General features: G+C 41.3%; 1 protein-coding gene across 3 annotated transcripts in view; it reads right to left on the reverse strand.

The window, feature by feature from the left end:
* TRAK2 (trafficking kinesin protein 2) overlaps positions 1–24,643 on the reverse strand; it is a 72,826-nt gene that overhangs the window by 4,762 nt on the left and 43,421 nt on the right. Inside the window, exons 4-17 of one of the 3 annotated variants that reach the window (XM_045032634.1) lie at positions 22,355–22,438; positions 20,000–20,053; positions 19,025–19,101; positions 18,076–18,192; positions 15,260–15,469; positions 10,717–10,795; positions 8,750–8,880; positions 8,514–8,588; positions 7,894–8,031; positions 6,179–6,258; positions 5,191–5,394; positions 4,142–4,440; positions 3,473–3,748; positions 1,959–2,058 (exon numbers count right to left, since the gene is read on the reverse strand). In XM_045032634.1, coding sequence (XP_044888569.1) covers positions 1,959–2,058; positions 3,473–3,748; positions 4,142–4,440; positions 5,191–5,394; positions 6,179–6,258; positions 7,894–8,031; positions 8,514–8,588; positions 8,750–8,880; positions 10,717–10,795; positions 15,260–15,469; positions 18,076–18,192; positions 19,025–19,101; positions 20,000–20,053; positions 22,355–22,438 — 1,924 coding nt within the window. The remainder of the gene's footprint in view (positions 1–1,958; positions 2,059–3,472; positions 3,749–4,141; positions 4,441–5,190; positions 5,395–6,178; positions 6,259–7,893; positions 8,032–8,513; positions 8,589–8,749; positions 8,881–10,716; positions 10,796–15,259; positions 15,470–18,075; positions 18,193–19,024; positions 19,102–19,999; positions 20,054–22,354; positions 22,439–24,643) is intronic. The other 2 variants (XM_045032635.1, XM_045032636.1) reach the window with 2 other exon arrangements.

Genomic DNA, 24,643 nt, shown 5'->3' on the forward strand with positions numbered 1-24,643 from the left:
AATTCCGTATCTGCATATAACAAGATTCATTGCAACTTTCACAACCTCAACCTTTATAATATTCAGAAATACAAAACATTGCTTTGCAAATCCCACACTGCAGGACAAAAAACCATTAGAAAAAAGTGAGAAGGGGCCATATTGACAAATGTTTATAGGAAATGTTTTTATAGAAAACGCAGCAAATTTTACAGGATCCTACACAACCAAATTACAGGAATAATTACAGTCCAGTACTTTTAGGTGCATTCAAATCATCACGGAAGAAGAACCCTACTACACCTCTACCCCGATATAATGCTGTCCTCGGGAGCCAAAAAAATCTTACCGCGTTATAGGTGAAACCATGTTATATTGAACTTGCTTTCATCCGCTGGAGTATGCAGCCCCCCCCCCCAGTGCTGTTTTACCGCGTTATATCTGAATTTGTGTTATATTGGGTCGCGTTATATCGGGGTAAAGGTGTACTTTAAAATTTTAATGAGAGTATATTTCAGGATGGGGATGATTGCAAAGGTCATGGTATATGTTAAACTCATTTCTTTGTCAAGCCTTAATTTGGAAGAGTTTACCTTTTAAATGCCCTTGGCGCTGAAGCTAGAGATTAACACCATAAGACAGAACTTTCCAAAGCCAATTACTATTTAGGAGTACAGATGCTCCCCGGGTTACTCAAGACCCGACTTACGCAAATCTGCACTTACGGAAAAAGTTCCATAAGCTAGAAATAGGAGTGTGTTTTATTTTATTTTTTGTTTTTTTGCATAATGGTCGGAGATATGTTTCCCACTTACGCAAAATTCGAGTTACGCAAGGCGTTCCATAATGGAACGCTTGCATAAGTCAGGGAGTGTCTGTATATGGTTACATTTGATAGAAATGTTATTAAAAAAGCATACAAAACGTTTGCTCAGATGCAAAACAAACACATTGGTGGAATGAGGCTAAAGGTCTACGCACTTGCAAACCTGATTCTCCACAGCTGCAAACTGGAGGATCTTGTAGAGCTGTCACTTCAACAGAGATGATTCATTTCACGAAGCCAACGATTAACACTGTGTAGTACAAGTTTTTTTCTCTCTCCCATGTATCCCCTGTTTTTAATCCTTATCTTCCATCCCCAATACACAAACATTGTCATTATCACCTCCCATCTGTCTCTGTAACTATAATAACTCGGTGCTTCAGGAAGCAACATCTAGTTTTAATTGGGAAGGTGGGTGCTGGTTTCTGGTGCACCTGTTTATTGGAGGGAATAGGGAGAAAGCTCCGACCAGACTTGGAGTGCCTTCTGGGTAAGAGGTCAATCTCAGAACACCGAGATCCCATAGGATTTTAACCAGATCAGACCACTGATCCATCTAAACTCCTACCCTGCGCCTCAGGAGAAAACCACCAACACACACAAGATCCAACACAAAACCAACTAATAATGCTCCTGGCAAATTATGTAAGGTCACACATGATCCCAAATGCCACAGACGGTCATCTTACATCATCTATCCTGAAGTATAAAATGTGATCACCTTCACTGTATTAATTTGGATAACTACACAGGTGGCATGCAGCTGTACAAGTACATGAAATGAGTTAGTTCTTTTTAAAAACCCAGTCACAGTATAGATCTCAAATATCTCCTGCAAGAATGAATCCCATCAGTAGACTATATGCTGCATAAAGTTATATTTCCATTTACTCGTCTAAATTTACTTCCATAATAGGAACCAATGTGTGGTGAAATTAAAGGGGTCAGGGGTATATGTATTCAAGTGAGTGAGAGAGAGAGAGAGAAATCCATTTTCGCAATGCCTTTCATAATTAAAACCACTAGTAAGAACATCAGTCCTGAGTGCTCCTCTCTGGCCAGATACATCTATCATTCTTTTCTAGATCTGGTCCATACCTCAGGAGCAACTGATTCCATGCAATAACTCTCTGAATGTTAACAACCATCTTACCTGGGGGTAACCTGAGTGACATCAGAGGGGTGAAGGATCCTACAGGTAGTGAAGGTGAATGTGGAGTTTGTGGAGGAGAGACACTTTCCTGGATTTGAGGCTGCAATGCAGACAGAACACAGCCAATGAGGACAGAAAGTGAGAGAAAAGGACTCATTAAGGTAAGGTACCATTATTCCAGGATTTTTTGGGGGGTTTAAATAAAGACAAAAGAAGGGGAATTCCCCAAATATGTTCAATTGAAAAAGATAGTTCTATTTTAAGAGACTTTCCATTCCTCACTTTAATTTTTTTCAGTGTAAGATGAAGTGAAATTGAGACAGCTCAATATTAGAGTTTCTGCTTCTTTAGAGATTGTGTATCTTGGACACTAGCAAGGAGTGTTATATCTAGTGTTTTCAGTGCAGGACTGATCCTGGAATTCATTCCACACACTGATGCAGACTCCTCCCATGACATATCAAGTCTCTCTGTGTCTTGGTTTTCCCATGAGTAAAATAGGGGAGAGAAATACTTCTATGCCTCACAGGTGTGGCGAGGACTAGTTGCTGTGTCTAGTTTAGTGATGTGTCTAGTTGTCAAGTGCTCAGAAGATAGAGAGCACAATAAGTGATTATCTGATTTTGACTGAAGTGTGCTTCAGTTAACATTGTACGACTACTGTCTTCTGGTACTTGGATGAAAAGACTCCCAGCAGGTTACCTCCCCAAACAAGTATAAAATGGAGCTCTGCAAAGAAGTTTGCCTTTAAATTTCCCAGAGACAAATCCAGACTTCTTAATTCAGGAATCTCATATTTCTCAGTCTACCAGCAGGCTATTGTATAGAAATCACTGACCAAGACACCCCTACTGCAGGCAAGTGTATCTCCTCATACCAACATTGAGGGAGAAATCACAGAGTGCTGAAATCAGCAATTTTATTCCCTTACCACAACCTTATTTCTCAATGAATCATTTTTTGAAACTTTACTAAATTCAGTGTTCAAAATACAGTACTTTCCCCAACAGATTAAATTTCTTCCTGTCTGAAATTCTCTTTCATACCTTCTAGCAGGAAAATGTGAGTTGCCATGGTATAAAAAGTTTTAAATTTTTTATCAATATTTTTGTTATTTTAAATAAGAAAATGTCAATTGTTTTTGATACAGTATTTGTTAAGAACATAGGCGTTTTCTTTTGACAAATGTACTTGGTTAAGAATTCAGTTTTTGGTCACATCCAAAATCAGCTTTTCCAGAAGCCGTATGCTCCATTAACAGCACAGGCTTAGAGGGAGAATGCCACCTTCTGAATTGACAGTCTTATATCCTGCAAAACCTTGATGTTCCTGGAGATCCCCCATCCAAGAACTGACATGATCTACCTCTACTTAGCTTTAAAATCTGACTGGGGTAATGCACAACCTTATACAGCAATGAAAAAATAAGCATAATACGGAAGCATCAAGAGTGGAGTATAAACCACAGTAAGAGATGTATGCAAAGTGAAACCATAAACATCCAGGATTCTTACCAGCGAGTGGCACTGTTGCTGAAGTAACAGGTGGCAGGAAGATCCCTGCCTCTGGCTTTGGCACTGCATGTTTCCCTTCCTCCAGAAAGGATTGTTGCACTTGAAATGTTATACCTCCTTCCCCTTCTTCCTCATCTTCCTCCAAGTCAGAGATGTGATAGACGGCATCCTGAGGTAACGGTGTAAAGCCTTTTGTGACAACACCTGGCCGTGGGTCGAGGATGGTACCTAGGTTGGGCTGAGCAAGCTGCTGCCAGTGGAACAGAGTCTGAGATCCTGATGAAGCAAAAAAAGATGCAAGGGGGTGTTTCTGTTCCATCCTACTGAATCATAAAGAGTGGCCAGAACAAAATACCAAAACAACCTGACCAATTGGGGCTGTCATCATGATACGTGAGAAGAATTTAGACCAAGAGATTCAGAGAATTAAACAGGAATGCCTAGTACTGAAACAAGTTTGCTCCTACATTTGGGTCTCTTACCCTGAAGTACCAAGCTAGCAGATAATTGGCTTTAAAAAAACCCTCTCTTTCTCCAAGGGCTTCTGATTCTTGAGTACCAACCCATTCCCAGAGCAACACTGATTTAATTACCAAATACACTGATTCCTCCATAAGCAAAGCACAACATTTCCCTCTGCTAGAGAGAGAAGGCAGATTATTCTCTTACCTTCGAGAGGTTTAACAATTTGTAATTTCTCTGGCAGGAGCGCACGGAGGCAGGGACAGCCCGCAGAGAAGTCAGCGAATTCTGACTTTGTACCCACAGACAGACAACTCTTTGTTGGTGTGCAACAGCCACCAGCCACTTCTTTCTGGTCAGCCAGCAAATGCATTTTACGCTCCCATTCCTCCTCAAAGAACTGTTTTTCACTCAGGTAGTTCTGCTGACGGAGGCAAAGTGTGTGCAGAGCTGTAGCTAAATCATTGTCTCCAGGGGTTCCAGGCTGGCCCAGCTTTTGGTTGTCCCTTGGGGAAACATGAAATCAAAATAGGGAATTAAGACTAAATGTTTAAAGACTACACATCACTAAAGTAAACAGGAGCCCAGGTTGGATTTAGTTTTGGGATGAGGAAAAAAGATGAAGTTGTTTTAAAAACTTCTATTTAATTGGTGTAGTCGGTATCACAATATCTTGCAAAGTCTCAGACTAAAAATCTGCAGACAAATTTGGGAGGAGGCAGCATCTCACAGCTTCACTATTTAGAAACAAAGACAAACAGTGCATAAGATAACCTGTTTGCTTGCTTTTTCTCTGCAGTCACTGAATTTACTACATAAGGATGCTTATAATTTGTTGTATTGTTTGCTTGCTAACATTATCCTCTTCTGCCTTATATGCGCCATTTAATCTCTCCCCCTTCAACCCTGATGCACAAAGCCACAGACATATATGACTTGCTAGCACAATAGGTGCGGACAGCACTAGCAGGTTTAGTATTAAATCAGGTCATCAGTGGAGGAAGCCTCTGGTTCACAATATCCCATGGGGTGATATTGGGAAATTGGAACATTTAGCAGTTAAGAGAATAAGGGAAATAGTCTCAATCACACTGCAAAGTGAAAAAGCTGGTGAGAGAGAGCTATCTCCTCGAGTTTTGATGAGAGCAACATGATTATAGTTTGGCACCGAGAATGACAATTCCTATGCATGCATACAGACTGCCTACCATCAATACAAGTAACCCCAAACCACACTAATATGCTGAGTCTCCTACTTTGAGATTTCCTTGGAGCTGCTCCTCTGGTTCAGATGTGCCTTGCTCTCCATCTGTGGTAGGCCAGACTGAAAGGGCTTTGCGGTCATGATAACACTTGAACGATTAGATCCAGGGATTGGTAGCAGGGCAGGAAATGAAGAAGAGCGACCACGTGTAACGTTAGCAACCTTGACAGTATCAAACACCCGTTTCTGCTGAACCCTGAGAAAGGGAGAGAGAATAAATGCACACAATCCCCTTCTCATCCTTATAGCAAGGAACTGATCAATGACCAATAACGTTCTCAACAGCGTTTTGGGTGGGATACAGAAAAAAAAACAGTTTCAGGCAATCACAAGATTTCTACCAGGCTATCCAAGTCTAGTAAACAGTAAGGAATCAGAGCCCAGAAAGAGTGGAAATTGTCTGAGTGATGAAGTTGCTGAGGAGCACGCTCTCTCCTGCTGGAATAACCACTCTGTAAGGGCTTGAAAGAACAAGAGGAGGTGGCATTAATAAAATGTTTTAAGGTCAGACCCTGCAGCCCTTAGTCCTGAGTAAAGGCTCCAGGAAAAGGCCTTCAAGATACTGGGAATTGATATCATTTCTCTTCAGTTCTAGTTTCCCTTATAGGAAATTGCCAGAGAATTTAATAGAGATGAAACCAATGTGGTAATATAGAAATTAGTTTAAAAACCTACAGAATTCAGGAATAATATCCCTTCAGTAGATTTGTTAACCATTCCAGAGAACTCAATAGGAGGAGTATACATATTGTACTAAATACTGTATTAAATTCCATAAGATTGTTGAAAATAAACTCAACACTAGAAAGGTGATTTTCTATTCAATTATACTGAACCTTTGTAAAAGGCACAGAATATCTAGATTCACCCACTCCCAGCAATTACCTGAACCTCATTGACATTAGTCTTAGCCCTGGCATTGGCATGTCTAGCAACATGTTAAAAGATGATGTGTGTGGGAAGGTGAAAGCTGAACTTACTTTTGTTTACTGAGAGCAGATTCTTCATCTAGAATCAGCTCCATCCGCATTGTCCCCTCAATCTCTGCTGCAAGGGAATCCTGTAGGGAACAAACCAAACAAATAAAACAAAACTGACATTCAAATTTTGGCAATAGACACCCAGTAAAAAACGCACGTTCTGCTCCATTATTATTATTAGTGTCAGTACATAGTGCCCTAAAAGACACAGATAAAGGTCAGGTGCACACTAGAAAATGTTTCTGGCATAGCTCTACCAGCAAACTCTCCTAGTGTATATGCTGTTTATAGTAGCATAAAAGTGGTTTTGCATGTATAGCTTACATTGGTTCTCCAAGCAAAATAAGCTGCAATGGAAAAAACAGTTTTTGTAGTATAACTGCATCTATACCAGGCTTTTGCCAATATAAAAATGTCACCAGAGAAAAATAAAATCACCTCCCTGATATAACTATATTGACAAAAGTTTCTAATGTAATCCTGGCCAAAGACACAGTTCCCCAAAAAGATTATTCTAAAAGAAACCAAAATTTACAATAAAAAGTTTTCCACTGGTCATTTAGAACCATGTCAAGGCTATGCATTTTTTATTGGTGCTCAGCACCAATTTCATAACAAGGAGATGGCAGAGTAGTATATCATGAAGATAAAATCACAGCAACATTGTGCATTATAAAAGGGTGATTACTTTCAAGAACAGGTTTTTTGTTTTTTTTTAAAAAGAGAAGCTGTCAAGCTACTAAGGCAGGGGTCAGCAACCTTTCAGAAGCGCTGTGCCGAGTTTTCATTTATTCACTCTAATTTAAGGTTTCGCGTGCCAGTAATACATTTTAACATTTTTAGAAGGTCTCTTTCGATAAGTCTATAATATATAACTAAACTATGGTTGTATGTAAAGTAAATAAGGTTTTTAAAATGTTTAAGAAGCTTCATTTAACATTACATTAAAATGCAGAGCCCCCTGGACTGGTGGCCAGGACCCGGGCAGTGTGAGTGCCACTGAAAATCAGCTCGCGTGCTGCCTTCGGAACACGTGCCATAGGTTGCCTACTCCTGTACTAAGGTCTCACCAGCACTGCAGAAATTTACCAACTGAACCAGAGGCATTTATTTCTTGAATTTCCCTCAAGAAAACTTCTGAAATCTGCCCTGTTTGTAGCAGAACAGCCATTTAAAAGTTCAATTCATAGCATGTTTCTTTGGGGCTTCCACTGATATAACATGCTAGCAGTCTAATCTCTAAACTATTTAGGTGTGGAGAGACTGGGTTCATAAGATACTGGTTCAAAAAATTAAAAATCCTGAAAGGCATTTGGATTTTATAGTGATCAGCATGATATAAAACTGGGATCAACTTCTGAGAAAAAGAAAGAAGGTGATGTAAGTGTTTGTGATAGAAAGTAAGGAAAGGGAAGTAAGGAACACACATGCAGAGTACATTTTAAAAATCTCTTTATAGTGAATAAATGGCCCAAATGTGGCAAGGTTAAAAGATCACTTCTGACCTTAGAAATCAGAAACAGAAAAGATTAGCTCATCTAATCCATGCCTCTGACACCCGCAGGATTGTTTTCTTTGGCATTCTACTCATAAGAACAAGCAATTATGGTTTTGCCCTTGTGATTCCATGTCACTAAAGGCTGTTGATAGTATTACATGCCTACAATGTAACAGTGTGGATACACCATGCTAAGAGAAAGCTCAAGATTCATTACCAAAGGAAATGCCCCACATGACTGGGGGCGGCAGAGATGTGCAGCAGGGCTGGCTCTGCTGCGCAGCTCCTTCACTTCTTCTTGTAATTCATGCAACAACCCTAGACATTCTGCATTCCGATCCTGTAACTCATGCAGCTGCAACAAAAAACAGTGGTCATTAATGTAGCCAGCAGTCCGCAACAGAAGCAAAGACAGTACTACAATAACCAACAGAATTTGCCCCAGGATAAATCTATACAGACGAATATCATTGCAATGCAGTAATTATGTGTACAAAGAACAGAACAGAGAGCACTTCCCTACAAATTAGCAAGCTGCAATTCAGCCTAGATAACCAGAACTGTGCACATTCACTTGATATAGTCTTCATAACTGTCTGGAGCAGTAAGATCTCTCTCCATATACACCTTACCTATTTTGAGACTCATGTAGATTGTAAACACAGTCGGGATGAGTTATTAGAAGTACTCTGTTCTTTTCCTTCACCCTCTACCCACCATGAGGTTAACAAAACAAAAACAAAACAAACCAAAAAAAATTCCTTGTTCCCCTTTCCCTCCACCTTGCTCTTCTTTTTCTCACCCTATTTCAAATGGATAAATAGAAGCCCTCAATACCTCTCCTGTCAGCTCTCTCTGGGCATCTTTGGAAGCTTGTAGGTGAAGTTTCAGCTCCTCCTTTTCAATCACATGCTGTAGGTACAAAAAGCAAAGCAAAATAGGATGTTCAGATTATTTCCTCCTTTTTAACCAAACAGAAAGTTGTTCCTCTCCAGAACATCCTCTGAAATAACCACACTCCTAAAACAGCAGCCTGTCCCTCAGCCTCTCCTTGCGCTACTGCATGCACACACCTCTTTGAGTTTATGCTGAAGATCAACAATCTGAGACAAGAGGGTTGAGATCTCTTCCTGATAGCGAATCAGCTCTTCACTCTTTTCTGATAACTCTTCTGTCATTCTGGCAATTTGAGCATGTGTTTCCCCTAAAAACAGAGTAAAATATACATTCAGTACACAGCATTCCCTGATACACCCTTGGTAAAAGTGAACACTGTAGTCTTCAAAGGACAGTGAAATTCCTAAAGATTCAATTCAGGATGTACAACAGTGGGAGCTTCAGATTGTCAATATGGTGAAAAGCACACAGGCCCTGAATGTCTGTGGTTAACCTCATGCCATCTGTGGTTGACCTCACCCATTTTACCTTGCAGTAAAACCAAAGTGCCTTGTCTCCATGATGTTTTTACAGTGGGACAGCTAATGCATGTTAGGTATGCCAAGGTAACACACACCTTTTTTAATCACTGAAGACATAGTTCATAACTTCTACCAACTCCTTCATTAAATGGCATAGCTCACACCCTGCAAACACTCAAATGGGTCTTTAAAAAGGTGCAATAACCAATGCATGAGAAACCCAACCTCGCTCAGCCCAGAAGAGCTTGAAATAAAACACGGGGGTGATCTTTAATAACTAGAAACCAGAAAGGGGACAGAGATGCAGTTAGCCTTGTAACAGTAACATGAGGCAAGATACATTTAATTGTATATAAAGATTTCTGTAACCTCGGTTACATGATTCATTTTTATGGCAAATTACAACATAGTGGGATAACAGTAAATCTATGCTGTGAAGAGATAAATTTATGTCTAAAATTAGGGGTAAAAATAATATACTAGAAAGAGTTGAAAAGATGTAAAATAGGAAAAACTTCATAGTGTGCTTCCCCCTTTCTTTTTCTGTGTGTCATCTACGTAGACTATAAACTCTTTGGGCGCAAGATCCATTTTAGGAGTTTCTGAAGTGCCTAGCACACCTTTGGATTCTATAAAGTTAAACAAGAGTTACATCCCTCTTATTGGCGGTACAGTGAAATGGTATGTAGGGCAGAATCTAGCAACCTCCACTCACTGAGGTTACACAGTTTCTAGGAGGATACAATAAAGCAAGTAGACAATCAGATGGGCATTAATCCAGAACACTTGACTGTTATTGAAAATGAGAGCTCGCAACAGTGCAGAGTTCTTTATAGGGATTAATCAAAATAAGAATCTCACAAGATAAGCCTATCTTTCTAGTGAATATGGGAGGAGGCATAGATCAAATGAATACAGGTAAAAGTTTAAACTATCAGATTATCCAATTACCAAAGAAAGTAAATATCACTCCCAACTGCATCAGAGTGTTTACTCACATTTGTACAAGGACAGTGAAAGTTACTGAATTAAGTAAGTGCAAAGGAATGCAAGCATTCTTGTAGAGATTTTACTGCAAATACAGTTGATTTTACTGCAAATACAGTTGATTTTAATGCTCTATTATGCATTATATCAGAGGGAGTTTGTGTGTGTTTATGGAGCTATGAACATTTAGAATGGGTATCCAGGAGGCTATATATTGATCAGTTTAATACTCCAAGAACAGGTGTCATCTACTATTCAGAATCACAGATGTGTCCTTTACACTGATATCTGGGGAGTCTGAAAATCTGTCTGGAGCTCTCATGAGCACTTAGTTCTCTTTTTTAAGAACTCAGGTCTGCAAGAGGCATTCAATTTTTGGCAAATATCTATTTTCTTCTTTTGCACAGCTATACTTTGGTCTCCAAACCAAAGCTCCGTGCCATAGTGACGCTGAAAGAAATAAGTGCTTGTAAACAGAATAATCATTCTGAACTGGTCAAGTAGGTAGACTTGAAACACTGTTCATGGAGATTTCTGAAACTCATATCTGAACCTGGGGATAGCCAAAATATTCTAACACCGGGTGATCAAGCACCTTTTCCCTGGTTCTGCCGAGATACAAACTTGATACTCACGGAGCTCTTTGACACAGTCACTGACCAACTCCCTCTCTTTCGCTTCATATGTAATCGTTTCTGTCTTTAGATGACAAGCCTTCAAAAAAATTAAAGAGACATTAACTTAAAAATTACACTTCCATCTGAAAACATTTCATCTGCAGAAATTACAGGTAATATGCAAGATTATTATCAATGAAAGATTAGAGAACAAAATTTCCCCCGTTTTTTCCAATTTGATTATTTTGGGCATTTGACTGTACTTTCTGCTAAATTTATTTCACTACAGCTAGCTTCCCCTATTTGTGTGGGTTTTCATACAGAAACAGGAGAGAGGGCAGCAACTTAAACAAAAACAAACAGAAAATGTGGGTGTAAGAACATAAAATTTGGTAGGGGAACTCAGAAGCAGACGCAGTACCCGGAACTAGACAACTTGAATTTACTGCAAATAGGTGTCCTCAAAACAGAGGAATCCTGCAGTCTGAAAACTGAAATGATACGTTATTCACACCCACAAAGGCCACAAAAACATTAAAAAAACCTCTCAGAATAGGGACAATACTTTCCTTTCTCCCACCCTTCACCTACCTAGAATTGTAAGCTCTCTGGGCCAGAGATTGTCTTGCTCTGTAAGTATGTACAATAGCAAGCATACAGGGATCTCCATTTTGGTTGGAGTGTCTGAGTGCCACCGGAATAAAAACAAAACCATCAATAATTGCCTCTCTCCATCAGAGAATAATTGTTTGGGACAATTTGCTGACAACTAGTGCTGGCTTATCAGAAACCTCAGTGACTGGGTTTGAAGGTCTATTTCAGAGAAAGGAACTGCAGATAAAAACACTTCCACATAACATAATCACAATGAACTATAAATAGATCTTGGCATTTCTCATGAAATCAGGCCAACCAACAAGGAGCTCAATATGCCAGAGGATATTTACAATAGACAAAGGAAATTATATTAACAAAAAAACAATAAAACACTAGAAAAGCCTCAGTTAAAAGGCCTAGGCAAAATGGCAGGGTGAAAATTGAACCTATCTTTTAAGTGCCATATTTTCATTATAGGTTGGGCTAGTTGCACCACTTATTACTATAGTTACACTTCCCCCATTATAAGACCATTTCCAGTTGCTTATAACTTGGCCAAATTTTAACTGTTTGGGATGAAAATTTCAATGTCAGGTGTCTGCCTCAAGTGGATTATTTATTTATTTATTTAATAGAAAAATTTAGCCAAAATAGTCCAGTCATTTCCGAGAAGGAGCTTAGGGGAAAATGCATTGTTTTGTTCCAGTTAAAAATAATTCTAGGGATCTTTTCTTTGAGCAGCTTTAGTGCCCCAATGCTTAGGACTAGGAGGCTTGAAATGTGGCAGTGGGTGGTGGTCTGTGTGTCAGGGTTGTGCCTTTTGCCATCCCTGTGAAAGGCAGCGCATATTTGACCAAGATACAAACCTTTGAAAAAATCAGTTCACACACTCTCAGTTGAGACTTGCTGGAGCATGGCAGCTAGGGTTACCGCATTTCAAGTTCCCAAAGAAAGGCCACTGCCAGGGATGGGGATGGGGGAACTGGAGGGGGGAGCATGTACTGAGAGGGAGTATTTGGGGGGTGCTGGAAGGGTGTGTGTGTACTGGGATGGAGTATTTGGGGGGTGTTGGAAGGAGTACCTGTGGCCTTGCACTCGAGGTTGGGGGCAGTGTTGCACTACCTGTCATGGTGGCAGGTACAGGCCGGGAACGCAGCGTCAGCCAGTGCCTCCCTGCGGGCCTCTGCCCCTCCCGAGGGCAGGGAGCCAGGGCCTGGCCTTGTCCCCCTCCCAGCAGGCCTCTGAGACCCCACGGTGGGGCAGGCAGAGAGACACTTAGTGGCTCTGCTTACCTGGTGGGCTGGGCTGGGCGGGATCCAGCAGCTGTGGATGAAGGGGAGGGACGCAGGGCGCAGAGACGGTTGTCCCAGACATTTTCTCTTATTTGAAAAATCTGCGCAGACAGAGGGCTTGTCTATACTTCCATGGTAAGTCGACCTAAGTTATGCTACTCCAGTTACGTGAATAATGTAACTGGAGTTGACATAGCTTAGGCTGACTTACCACAGTGTCTGCACCACACTGCGTCAATGGGAGATGCTCTCCTGTCGACCCGCCTTACTTTTCTTGCAGTGGTGGATTACTGGAGTTGACCGGAGAGTGCTTTGCAATTGATTTAGCGGGTCGACACACGCTGCACTGATTGCAGCAGCACTGATCTACTGGTAAGCGTAGACTGGGACGGAGGATCAAAAAAGATGTCTTGTCCAGGAAAACCTGGATGTATTGTAACCCTAATCGCAGCTAAAATCCCAGATGTTTCCGTCTACACTAGGCATGCTTCCACATAGATGAGAGCAGGACTTTTCATTGCATTGCAGCTTCCCCCAGCCTAGGACTGTGACCCTCTCAACAATCTGCCCACGTCCGCTAGAATGGAACAGGGATTGGGAATGTACCAAAACCCTACTCTTAAAAAAGAGAAATGTGGCAGATTCCAACACACTGTTGGCTCACAGCACTGGCACACCCAGCAGGACTGAGGGGCAGTGTGAGAGGAGAGGACAGCATGACCAACAAGCCTGCAAACTGAACACAGCTTCCGGAGGACGACACCTGAAAGGCCAAACCTGCTGACCCATGAGAAGAAAGCTCCCCACAAGTAAAGCTGGAAAACCCTATGCCCTCGGATTTGTACTGGTGATGTGGGCACCACTGTCTGGGTTGCTGCAACTCTCTGAGGTGCACACCTCGGGAACGGCAGGCTACCCATAACACTTGTACCGCAGCGAGCAGAGTGACAATCAGAAAGAGAATGCCCTAGCAGTGCTGGTGGAATACAAAGTGCTCTCTCACAAACAACAAAAGGCTCTTCTTCTGTTTCCTCCAATTGTTAGTCAAGCAAAGTAGTTTGGGAAAAGGAAGTGGCAAGAGACAGGGGACAACGTGGCCAGAGGAAAGGAGAAGACTTTCCCCCCCTCTTTCCTCCTGCTTACAGCACGGAACCAAGATTTCAGTTCCCAAATACATGCAACTTCAGCCCCATACTGACACAGGCTTCTTAAAAGGATCTAATATTTTAAATGGAGGGGTTGGGGCAACTTGGAATTTTAAAAATCATGCTATGCAAAGATATGATGTTGGTTTAAATCCTGTAAATGTTCTCTGTCTCCCTAAGCTATTCGAGGAATCACAGGGTCTCCATCTGCCAAAGCCCAGGTGTTTGATAAGGGACTTTTAAAATGTGAGACATTCCACAGGAAAGGGAATCCCAGACAGCAGAAGAGACTGATTTAAAGGAGGTGCGATTCAGTTAATTTTGTTTTCATGATTCAACATTTCTAATGCTCTCCCGTAAATTAGTCGCAATAGGTTTCTATGTCACAGAGCTAATTTTAAATCTGAGATTAATGACAACTTTCATAATGAGGTATAGTTGAGAGGTTTGTAGATAATATTGGTGATTGACTAGGGCTTAAGTACATGAAGGGGAAGTCATATAAAGGAGAAAAATAAGGCCTGCAAGAAGACCCAGTTCCCACATGCCCCAGGCCTTAAATTCTGCGACTTGACTAGGTTTTCTTGGGTGCAAAGGCCCAAGCCTGTTGGGAACTACAGCCCTAGGGGTAAAACAAGATCCTCTCCTCACGCTAGTGATAATGGAGCACACCAAAACAAACGTATAATCCTTAATTGCGCATCACAAACCTAAGCAACTGCATGATCCTCTTACCGCAGGGTTCCCCCATCCTCTAGTTCTACTAATCCCATGTTCATTATATTTTGTCTTAAAAATTGGGCCTTGATCCTGCAAAAATTGAATACATGTGCAAAAAATTAAGGATAAGAGTATTCTCATTTAAGTCAATGGGATCACTCATGTGCATAAAGTGAAACGTGCACAAATCTGTGCATGACTGGGGCTTTAAATTGTAATATCCTGATCTAGAATACAGAATGACAAACAGTAACTACATAGTCAGATGTCAGCTCAACCGTATTACCAGAAGAGCACACCATCACACGATATTAGATCATACAAATCAGCAAGTCCTGCAGGCCAGTGTAATTCGGGTGGGTAGTTAAATGTGAACCTGTATTAGATCACATACTATAGGGAATTTGGGAACAGTTGGATGTAGCAACTTTTACACTGTCAGAGATGACCCGTGTCTGCCAATAGTGTGGGCGGGAAGTGAGGGCATCTGGCTTCTGCAGTGTTACTGAGCATGCTCGGTCCATGTGCGCATACTCAGTACAAGCCAAGCAGCATATCTGGAGGGTTGCATGACCCCACATGCCCCACCCCCCCCACCCATGCGTTGCCTCTGCACACTGTATATTACAGAACTTTAAAGTCAACTCAGAGTAAAGTGCCAAGTCTGAAGAATGCAGACCTGGGGTGAGATGGTGTATTTACAGTCCTTCTCAGGTAGAGAAGTTACACCAGAGAGCATGGAAGCTGTTTTTTATAACACTGTCCTGCAATGTTACGTATGTGGTACATAATAAAAATGAAGCCTACCTTTGATCGGAGATCCAGGTTCTCCTCCTCCAGTTCCCTGAGTTTGTCCTGCAAGACGTCCAGCTGCAACAGATCATGCGACAGGTTGAAGGAGTCATTGAACCGAAGTGGTGTAGAGCAGCTGGAGTCTGTCTCACTTTCCTCAGAAGCAATTGAAACAATACGAAGCAATGCATCTTTCTTCGATAGTTCATGCTGCAGCTGGTTAACCTATGTTTAAAAAGATAAGTATGTTTTGTAAACAAACCTAACATTGCAACGTATTATAATATATTATGTAGCTTTTGAATTCTCGGAACAAAACTTGGTCCAGTTTAAACTGAGGTAAAAACAACCCCAAATATTATGACAAGATTTTTATTTATTTTTATGCTGGAAATTCAGGTTTTGTCTAGCTTTGAAGACTATGCTGCTATAGAGGAAGTGAAATTATGATGTCATAAGAGACTGGAACTAAGAACTTGTGTAAGAAAAGCCAAGGGAACATAATTACAATGATCTCCAATATGATGAACGCCAGAAGCTGTAGCCTAGCTGGGGAGCCTGGGATGGGCTCCAGCTTCCAGCCTGGCCTGTGGGGCGTCGGGGGGAAGAGGAGAGGCAGGAGGCCAGGCCTGTCCACTTTCAAAAAAGTGGGAGGGCCATGGCCCCTTTGCCCCCCGGCCTCTCCTGGTCCAGCGCCTCTGGGTCATATCTTCAAAGTTAGGTGTGTGCAACCTCGCACTTCCAAGTTCTGGCACAAATACCTGATGTGAATCCACAAACTAAGTCTTTGAACATACATGTGGCCAGTTGTGAGCACACATTTGGTACCTGTATGCTGATCTGTGCTTGCAGTTGTGCTCATTTCACTGAAAAATCTGGCCCTGGTATGCACTGGTCACATCAACAAGGGGAAAGTGTTTTTGATACAGTTTATAATCCTTTGCATGATCCAACAACCTCTTGGTTCCAACTATCAGTGAACACAGGGGATGCATAGGAATTTACAGGGATCCCACGGTGAGGTATATGCATAATAGCTCACCAAAAGATGGCATGTAGATCTCTACAGAGATCCAGTAGCCCATTGGTGGTCATAATAATTAAAATATATATACATGTTTAAGGATACTATTTAAGGAGTTATGTATCTATACTGAAAATTATGTTCTTAAGGTTTTAGAGTTAAGGCATGTTACCAGGAGGTGAAACACTTTGGACATGTTCCTTTCAGGGTGGAGCTTACAGACACTTATCTCCCTGTCTGGTCACATGTACCTCACAATGCAGGTCTATTTTCATACTGAGCCACAGGCAGGAGAAAAGACTGCAAAATCTATGAGAGGAAATTCACAGGAGAAAACAAGACAGCAGGGGGTGTCCTGTTTATGACTAAAAAAAAAAAAAGTTAGGCTTGAATCTGTGGGTACAAAGAAACACACAGAATCCACCACCAAGGATACAAGCTGGATAGCTCAGTGATTTGCGCATTGGCATCCTAAACCCAGGGTTCTGAGTTCAATCCTTGAGGAGACCACTTAGGGATCTGGGGCAAAAAAATTGGTCCTGCTAGTGAAGGCAGAGGGCTGGACTCGATGACCTTTCGAGGTCCCTTCCAGTTCTAGGAGATTGGTATATCTCCAATTATTACCTTTATAACAGTGTCTTTGTCTTGTGAAAGAAGGGTCACAATCAGCCTGTCTGTAAATGCTGCAAGGATTCTGGGTGAGCAATATTCCACAAGATGTGTGAGTATCTTGTTAATTAAGTCAAGGCTCTAGAATGTGAGTAATGATTTTGTTTTATAAGTGGGCTTGGCGGGATCAATTTTTATTTGTAACTTAAGTGCTGACTGATGATTTTAGCGCGCATACATGAACTGACAAAAATATTTCCACTGATGATGACCAAAAGGTAGACAGGCAAAGAAAGAAAATGCTGCTTCAGAACTTATTAGAGTTTGATTTAAGGCTGTTTGCCTTGTACATTTTGACATATGCTATCGAATGATGAACTGTAGAGCGACACAGGGGCCTGCCAGGCCAAGAGGGGAGTGCCGGTGCTGCTGATGGCCAGTGGCGTTGGGGAGCTGACTGCAGGGAAGCACAAACAAGGCCTCTTCACACTAAGGGCTGGTGGCAGCGAGGTGCCTCACAGCCTTCGGTATCCCTGGCAAGTGTCAGACTTTGGTAACCATTTCATCCTTCATTAGTTCCTTTGTTGAGATAGCAGCACGTGAGATGGATTTGAGCAACAGTGGGGAAAAAAAGTTACACGAGACTGAATAAACATGGAAAGATGGATGTGCTTGTGTTTAAAGCATAAGATGGAGGCAGAATCTGGAAGAGATTCCAGGTCTCATGCTACAGACCTCTTCTGTGATCCCAAGCGAGTCACCTCATCTCTTTGGCTGTTTCATCATCTGTAAGATGGGAATAATACCTCCTACTTCACCAGGGTGGGGGAAGCTGAATTCATTGTTTATAAAATATACTGAGTTTCTTGGATTCAGAGATAGTAAGGTCAGAGGGGACCATTATGATCAGCTCAACCTCCTTGAAAACTATTCTAAGTGTGATGTATTATATTTACAAAACCAACATATCACATTCCCCTTAATGACAATGTACTGAATTTCCATAGTTGGATACTGGAATGATGCACTTGACTGGAATACTTCAGTTCAGATACATACTTTTTTTTTTTTTTTTTTTTAAATAAAGGATCCCGCTGTGGCTGTAGAGTAAATGCAATTACCTGCCTCTACACAGTTAAAAAAACCAAAACCCTTTACTCTACATATCTCTCCTCTCTCTGTTTTAAAAATCACTCACTTGGTCAAAGGCTTGTCCCAGTTGTTCTTCTAGTACTTCATTCTGTTCTGTCAGGGCATGGTTCCGCTTAAGAAGGGCTTGTCCAATCCGAGCTGCTAGCTCCAGGTCCCGATCCCGCTGCTCACAAATACCGGGAAATAAATCTTTATTTGTGATCAGACTACATTTAAATTCAACCTAAATTTAAATTCATCCTAATTAATTTAAGATGCTTCTGCCTCATTCACAAAGGCCAAATACTATAGGATGTGTCCCCAGCTCATTTTAAACTGCACTGGCGGTGAACTACTGCAGCAATACATGCCAGTGCAGTGTTTCTCAAACTTTAACCATTTGGGATCTAGAATACACACTGGCTTCCTGACATGACACATCCATTCCCACAATCCTTTGCAACAACAGAGAACTGGGGTCACATTAAAAAAATTAATTTTGGGTGCAGGAATTTTTTATTGTGGTCCTGGATGGTTTGACGTGGGGACTTTAGAGTCGCTACTGAGGCATCATTTTAAAGAGCTGTAGACACCAGTTCCACAGTCTTTGAAGCACAGCGTCCCTCAGAGTAGAGCACAGGTCTGGGAATGGGAGAGGTATGAAGGGGACAGAGTAGAGGTAGCAGAAAGAGGAGAAGGGAAGGAGCAAGTTGCTACCTTCCTCCTCCTCCTCGTCATGGGCTCCCACTAGGTTTGCAGGATTTTGCTAAGTTATTTTGTTTCTCAGCTGGTGCAGTTCACAGGGCTCTCTCATGCCCCATGCCCCGCTGCTCGAGGAGTCCTGTGCTATCGTGTCTAACGACTGAAAGTCAAGAGGCATTTCCTTTTCGCTCTCTAAGTATCAACGGATGCTCATTGGAGAAACAATGCAGACAGGTGGGTGAAGGAACGCTTGTATCCAAATGTATGGTTAGCTCACTACAAATTAATACAACAGTAAGTGGAGATGACTGTACCTCAGCTAACAGATGTGTGACCATGTCAACGTCATTGTAGGTTTTTGTCATCTGCTCCACTCTGTCTGTGCCGAGAACTGAAAACCAAATCCAGAAACATTCACTGCAGTAGTTTATATAAAAGTAGAATACAAGCGGGTAGATGTAAAACTTGCATAGATTACCTAACCAGTATGCAACACAGGGATCTTTGAGAGGATTAACAAGCAGGCTAAGAATATTTAGCTTAGGAAGCACTGGAAAGTTTGAGGATACCCATTTGAGGCAACCCATATGAAGCCTGATCCAGGGAGGTGCAACTCCCAGTTAAGTCAGCTGAAGTTGAGGGAGTTTTACCAGAACCTCTCAGAATTTGGCCCTTACTAAGGTAAATGGGGGAAAATCAATTTTCTGGATGAAGCGCAATTATTGAATGATCTGGTTTGCACTGCAATTGATTGCGGGAGGGGGCAGTCTTGCATACCCCACGTGGCTAAGGATGTCTGTGGGCTTTACCCTTGAAACACAATGAAATCAAGGTGACTGTGTGGTAGTTACAAGCAGGAAGACAGAAAAACCTTAGGGCACTAAGACTGCTGGGACTAATTCATGCGAGTCCCGTAATGCGTGTGTTTACAGGATCAAGCCCCAAGATTACATGGGATAAGAGGAAAATATGCATCATTTGCACCTCCAGATAGCCTACTAGCGCAAACTCGTTGGAACGGTAAGCATGTCTTCTTTGGAAAGCTAATGTCTTAATGAGCTTTTAGATGCTGTTGAAAACTATTAAAAACAATAAGTATTACTGAGAAGTGAAACTGCACTTTCAAAATACTTTAAACACAGGGTTGAGTCAGGAAGAACTTCTAAAGACTAAGGAGGAATCAATGATTACAAGGATCAAAACTGAACATCAAAAACATGAAGTACCAGCGTCTGCTATCTCCTGTCCTTACAAGAAAAAGATGAAAATGGAAAAGAAACCTGAATTACCTTGTGCACATTTCTGAGATCCAGCCAAAGAGGAGGGGGGAAGTTCAACAAGAGCTAGGAGAGCAGAAAATGGAAAACAAAAAAAAAGGGCGAGAGGAAGAGAAAAAATTAAAAGTTAAGAAAATAGATGAGTGTGAATTTGTTTTTCAGTGACTATTGTTGATGCATGTATTTTATATATAAAATCATAATTTCACACTTCTAAAAACCTTCCTACAGCTCTTTACAAACAGTAATGAATTATGTTTTTAAAGTATCAGCTTATTATGTGATACAACCACCAACAGGGGAACTATGTCCTGCACTTGGAGGGGATGGGTATAGGTGGTGGCCTCCACTCACCAGAGCTTTTCCATTTATAGCTTTCATGATCCGAAGTCATAAAGGAAGCTACAACACAATTAAAGCAGCAATAAAAGTTTAACGGAGCCATGAAACTTTTCCATCAGATAAACGTCTCTGTGAACGTGTGCTGAAACTACTTGCAAATGGTATTTTTTTCTATCAGCAGTCATGCCCCCTTTCCTCAAGGAAGTTAGCCATTGCTTGATTTGCATTATGTAAGGGGCTTTAAACTAATATTTTTTTATAAATCAAACTACACACATATAGAATATAGACTATGTCCTTTCTGGGCCTCGGACTTAACTGTGACACAGGGTTGGAGTAAAGCAGATTTGGTATTCAGTCTGGAAGGAGTAATTATGCAGTGAATTGCAAAAGAGAGGAGAAAAGGAAAGAATAGCAAAGAAGAACAAAGTTGCACTGAATTGTTTTCTAAAATACTTTCCTAAAAAGTGAAACAAACCAACCCCCTAAATCAAACATTTTTCACCCATGTAGCTCAGCAGGCATTCTCTCCCCCCTCCCCAGCTCTTTCAGTTTCTAGCGTGTGTGTGTGTTCGTTCTAGTCTTAGTTCTCATAATTTCTAGTCTTAGTTCTCCTAATACTGGATATACAGCATATGCATCTTCCTGTGATCTTATTATGTGCTTTATTCCTCCTTGCTTGTCTCTTTATACCGCCACGACTTCTAGTTCAAATATAACTATGCTTCCATAAGCATGTGTCAGCTAGCATGAGTTATGTTTTCGAAGTAATACTTTTCTTTATTTACATACAGTAAATACTTATGGATTGAACAATGTATATATCATTGTTTCCAAATGATCCTATGACCATGTGAAATACACTAGTGCTCCTATGCCTCTGATGTATGTACACACACACACACACACCCCTAGTCTGCAACCCACCATGTACATTACACATGACAAACCACTAGGAATCATTAAGATACAATAGTGTCTGTAGCACATCCCTGTACAAGGGACCCCCTACAAAAAACAACCCCGAACAGGAAAACAAGGATTCCCTTGTGCAGCCCAAAGACATTTTTCTTTTCCCTGACACACTATACCTGCTTAGGACTCATCATGCCAGACATATTTTCAAAGGCAAGTTCAGAGAAAAGCAGAACTCTCATTTAACCTCTTGTTTAAAAGCCTTTAAAATACCTTTGACAAAAATATTAACTAATTATTCACTTCCTGACCGAAATTAACAACAATTCACTGCAGTCAGTACTTTTATTCTGTTTTGAATTGTTTTTGGGAACTCTGAACTTATTGCAATGTAAATTACAAATTGTGTTTCTGAGCAAGACAGAATCAGAAAAGCTTCCTTATCAAATGCCAAATATTCCCCATCTTATTAGCAAGATGTGCACTCGACAGGTGGGATTTGTTCTACCACTTTAACAAGAGTTGCCTGTACTTACTGAAAGGAGAGGAGACTCCACAGCAGGCGTTAAGTCACTAGGCAGACTGTGGGCCAAATCCAGACTGCCAGATGCTTTTGAACGGACCCCAACATCTTTTTATTTACTTGTTGTTATTTTCTCTGGAGTCTGGACCTTGACTATACCTTGACCAATACATTTGGAACTTGCCAAAAAATAACTGACTACCCCTGCTCCAAAGCCTCATTTTACTCACTAGTCTTGATGATTCAGGTGCCCACTCGCACACAAGCTTCAGCCATTGCAGGTGAAAGAGCATAAAAAGCTCTGTTTTGGTAGATGTTCCTACCATGCCTCATTTTAACCAGATCTGGTCGGTGTCCTAATCAGTACTCACCCTTCTTAGTGAAGGGTTACATTCAGTACATGGCTACTATATCCAGGCCATCTTGGGATTTCCATCATGTCCACAAATACATATTACCCTGGTAACTAATGATTTATGGAGCGAGAATGGCTTTGGTGCTTTGCTCCATATTCTCAACATTTCCAGAAAGCTTAGGACCATGATCACATACAGTTTGTTACACTTTCCTCTCTCTCACACACTCACCTTGCATAGCAAATGCTGTAAGTAACTCTTCATTTTGATTAGTGTCCTTGTTATCTAGTGCCATGTTGCTGTCTCCATTCACATCTACAAAGCAGACGTGAAGAAAGATGCTTTGTAGCGGAGGATTATTAAGATAGTATCTCCTGTTGCAGCACAGAGTCTTCCTGCAGCTCACTGAAAGGCACTCTTCACAGTGTGTACTCAGTGGTTTATTAGAAAAACATGCCTTCAGGCAGCAGTGGCCATAAAAAGGAGGAGCTTAACAGCAATAATCTAGGGTTTTCCCTAGATTAGGGTGTAACGCTATACAGACATTGGGAACTGGCCTGCTTTATGTGCTTCAGAAGCTTTATCAATCACATTTTCTTTCGTACAAGCACAAGACAAGTTTGGGGTTAAAGATTTATCAGAAATGAGCTGGTATAGAATTGTGGAAATCAAACCTAGCAAATGCTTAGATATTATGTAGCAGATTACACTTCAAAGATGTACTCATACTTTGCTTTCATAATGTACATGTAACACAAAACACCCCTCAAGGATAGGATGATTGTAATCTAGTTTCACAGTTTTGGACCAATCTCTTGCCCCCAATTGCTCTAACATACGAAAGAGACAAGGTGGGTGAGGTAATATCTTTTATTGGACCAACATCCAGAAAGCAATGTATGTTTGCATTTCAGTGTGCTTGATTCTTTCCCACTGATATGTGACTAGACAAGGTATAGGTGATTTCTACTAGGAATCACTTTGCACTGGATCAGTTGATTAAACTAGATGGAATAATCCAAAGGGATTGTTCAGTGTAAAGACCATCATTTCTCCTCTAATCACCTCCTTCAGACTCATTATCTCTTCTGGTTTATGTCCAGACACACACATTTATGTACTAATGATAATCAGTCTGAGCTCTGGTATTCCCCGATGCATTTTAAGTTTTAGAATTCTAGCCAGTAAACAATATCTTGTCTCAGATTTATCTGTGATGTTCACAGTGGACAAGGTATTACATTTATAGAGGGCTTGTCTGCACTGTAATGACTTCTACGAGGGTGTGATTTCTACTGCATGCTAATGTGTTGCGATTTGGGGAAGAGTTCCTCGTAAAGGGGGAGAAGGCTATTTAGTAGGATCTGGGCAAGGATCTTCCCTGCGATGGAGAGGAGGGCAATACCTCTGTAGTTCCTGCACAAAGATCCGTACCTTTCTTGAATATTGAAACAATGTTGGCATTCTTAAAGTCAGGTGGAATTTCTTCACAGGTCCAGATTTTGTCGAGGAGTTGGCAAAGTTTGTGCTGGAGCACTGATCCACCAGCTTTAAAAACCTCAGCTGGAATGCCATCTGGGCCTGGTGCCTTATGATTTTTTAGTCTGGGTGATGGCATATTGGACTTCCTCAGAAGATGGGGGAATCAGCAAGGTGTTCCACTGCCGAATGTTGTGGAATAGACTTGATGGTGTCTTCAGAGACCGTGGATTCGCTGTTTAGTAGGCTCTCAAAGTGTTGTTTAATGGCTGCATTTTCCTTGAGGAGGATGCAGCCATTCTGGGAACGTAAAGGGGTTGAATGTTTGGCCCATGTATAGCTTCTCATGTCGTCCTAGTCTACGAAACCCTGAATCTCTGAGGCCTTCTTTTGCCACCACTTAGTTTGGATGTCACTTAGCCTCCTTTGGACTTTGGTTTTGCACAGGTAATAAGCCTCATGTTTTCATTGGTTAGAGGAATAATTTTGCCAGTTACAGAATGCAGTTCTTTTCTGTTGAATTAATGCTAGGATTTCCTTGTTGTTTTCGTCAAACCAGTCTTGGTGCAGATGAGTGGAATATCCTATAGTTTCAGCACATGCACTGTGAATTGTGTTTTTAAGTTGATCCCAGTGCTCTTGAATGTCAATGATGTTATCAGGCAAATTAGAGAGTTTCTCAGACAGGTGTTGGTGCAACATCTCGCAGCTGGCTTGGTCCTGAAGTGCTTTGAGGTTGTACCGCTTTCATTTAATCTTTGGGTGTTTGTGGTGTGGTGGAGCGAGCCGCAGGTACATGACTGATCTTACTAATCGATGGTCTGTCCAACAGTGCTCTGTACCTCTCATGGCTCATGCTATACAGACATCGGCGTAATCTTGAACTCTGACTATAATAGTCAAGGAGGTGGCAGTGTTTGGACCAAGGATATTTCCAGGTGGTGTTAAATTTGTTATTCTGCCTAAAGATGGTATTTGTGATGAGCAGATTATGCTCCACAGATTTGGTGAGGAAGAGAATACCAATGGGGTTTACATTTC

The sequence above is a fragment of the Mauremys mutica genome, chromosome 10 (assembly GCF_020497125.1).
Source record: "Mauremys mutica isolate MM-2020 ecotype Southern chromosome 10, ASM2049712v1, whole genome shotgun sequence".
NCBI lineage: Eukaryota > Metazoa > Chordata > Testudines > Geoemydidae > Mauremys > Mauremys mutica.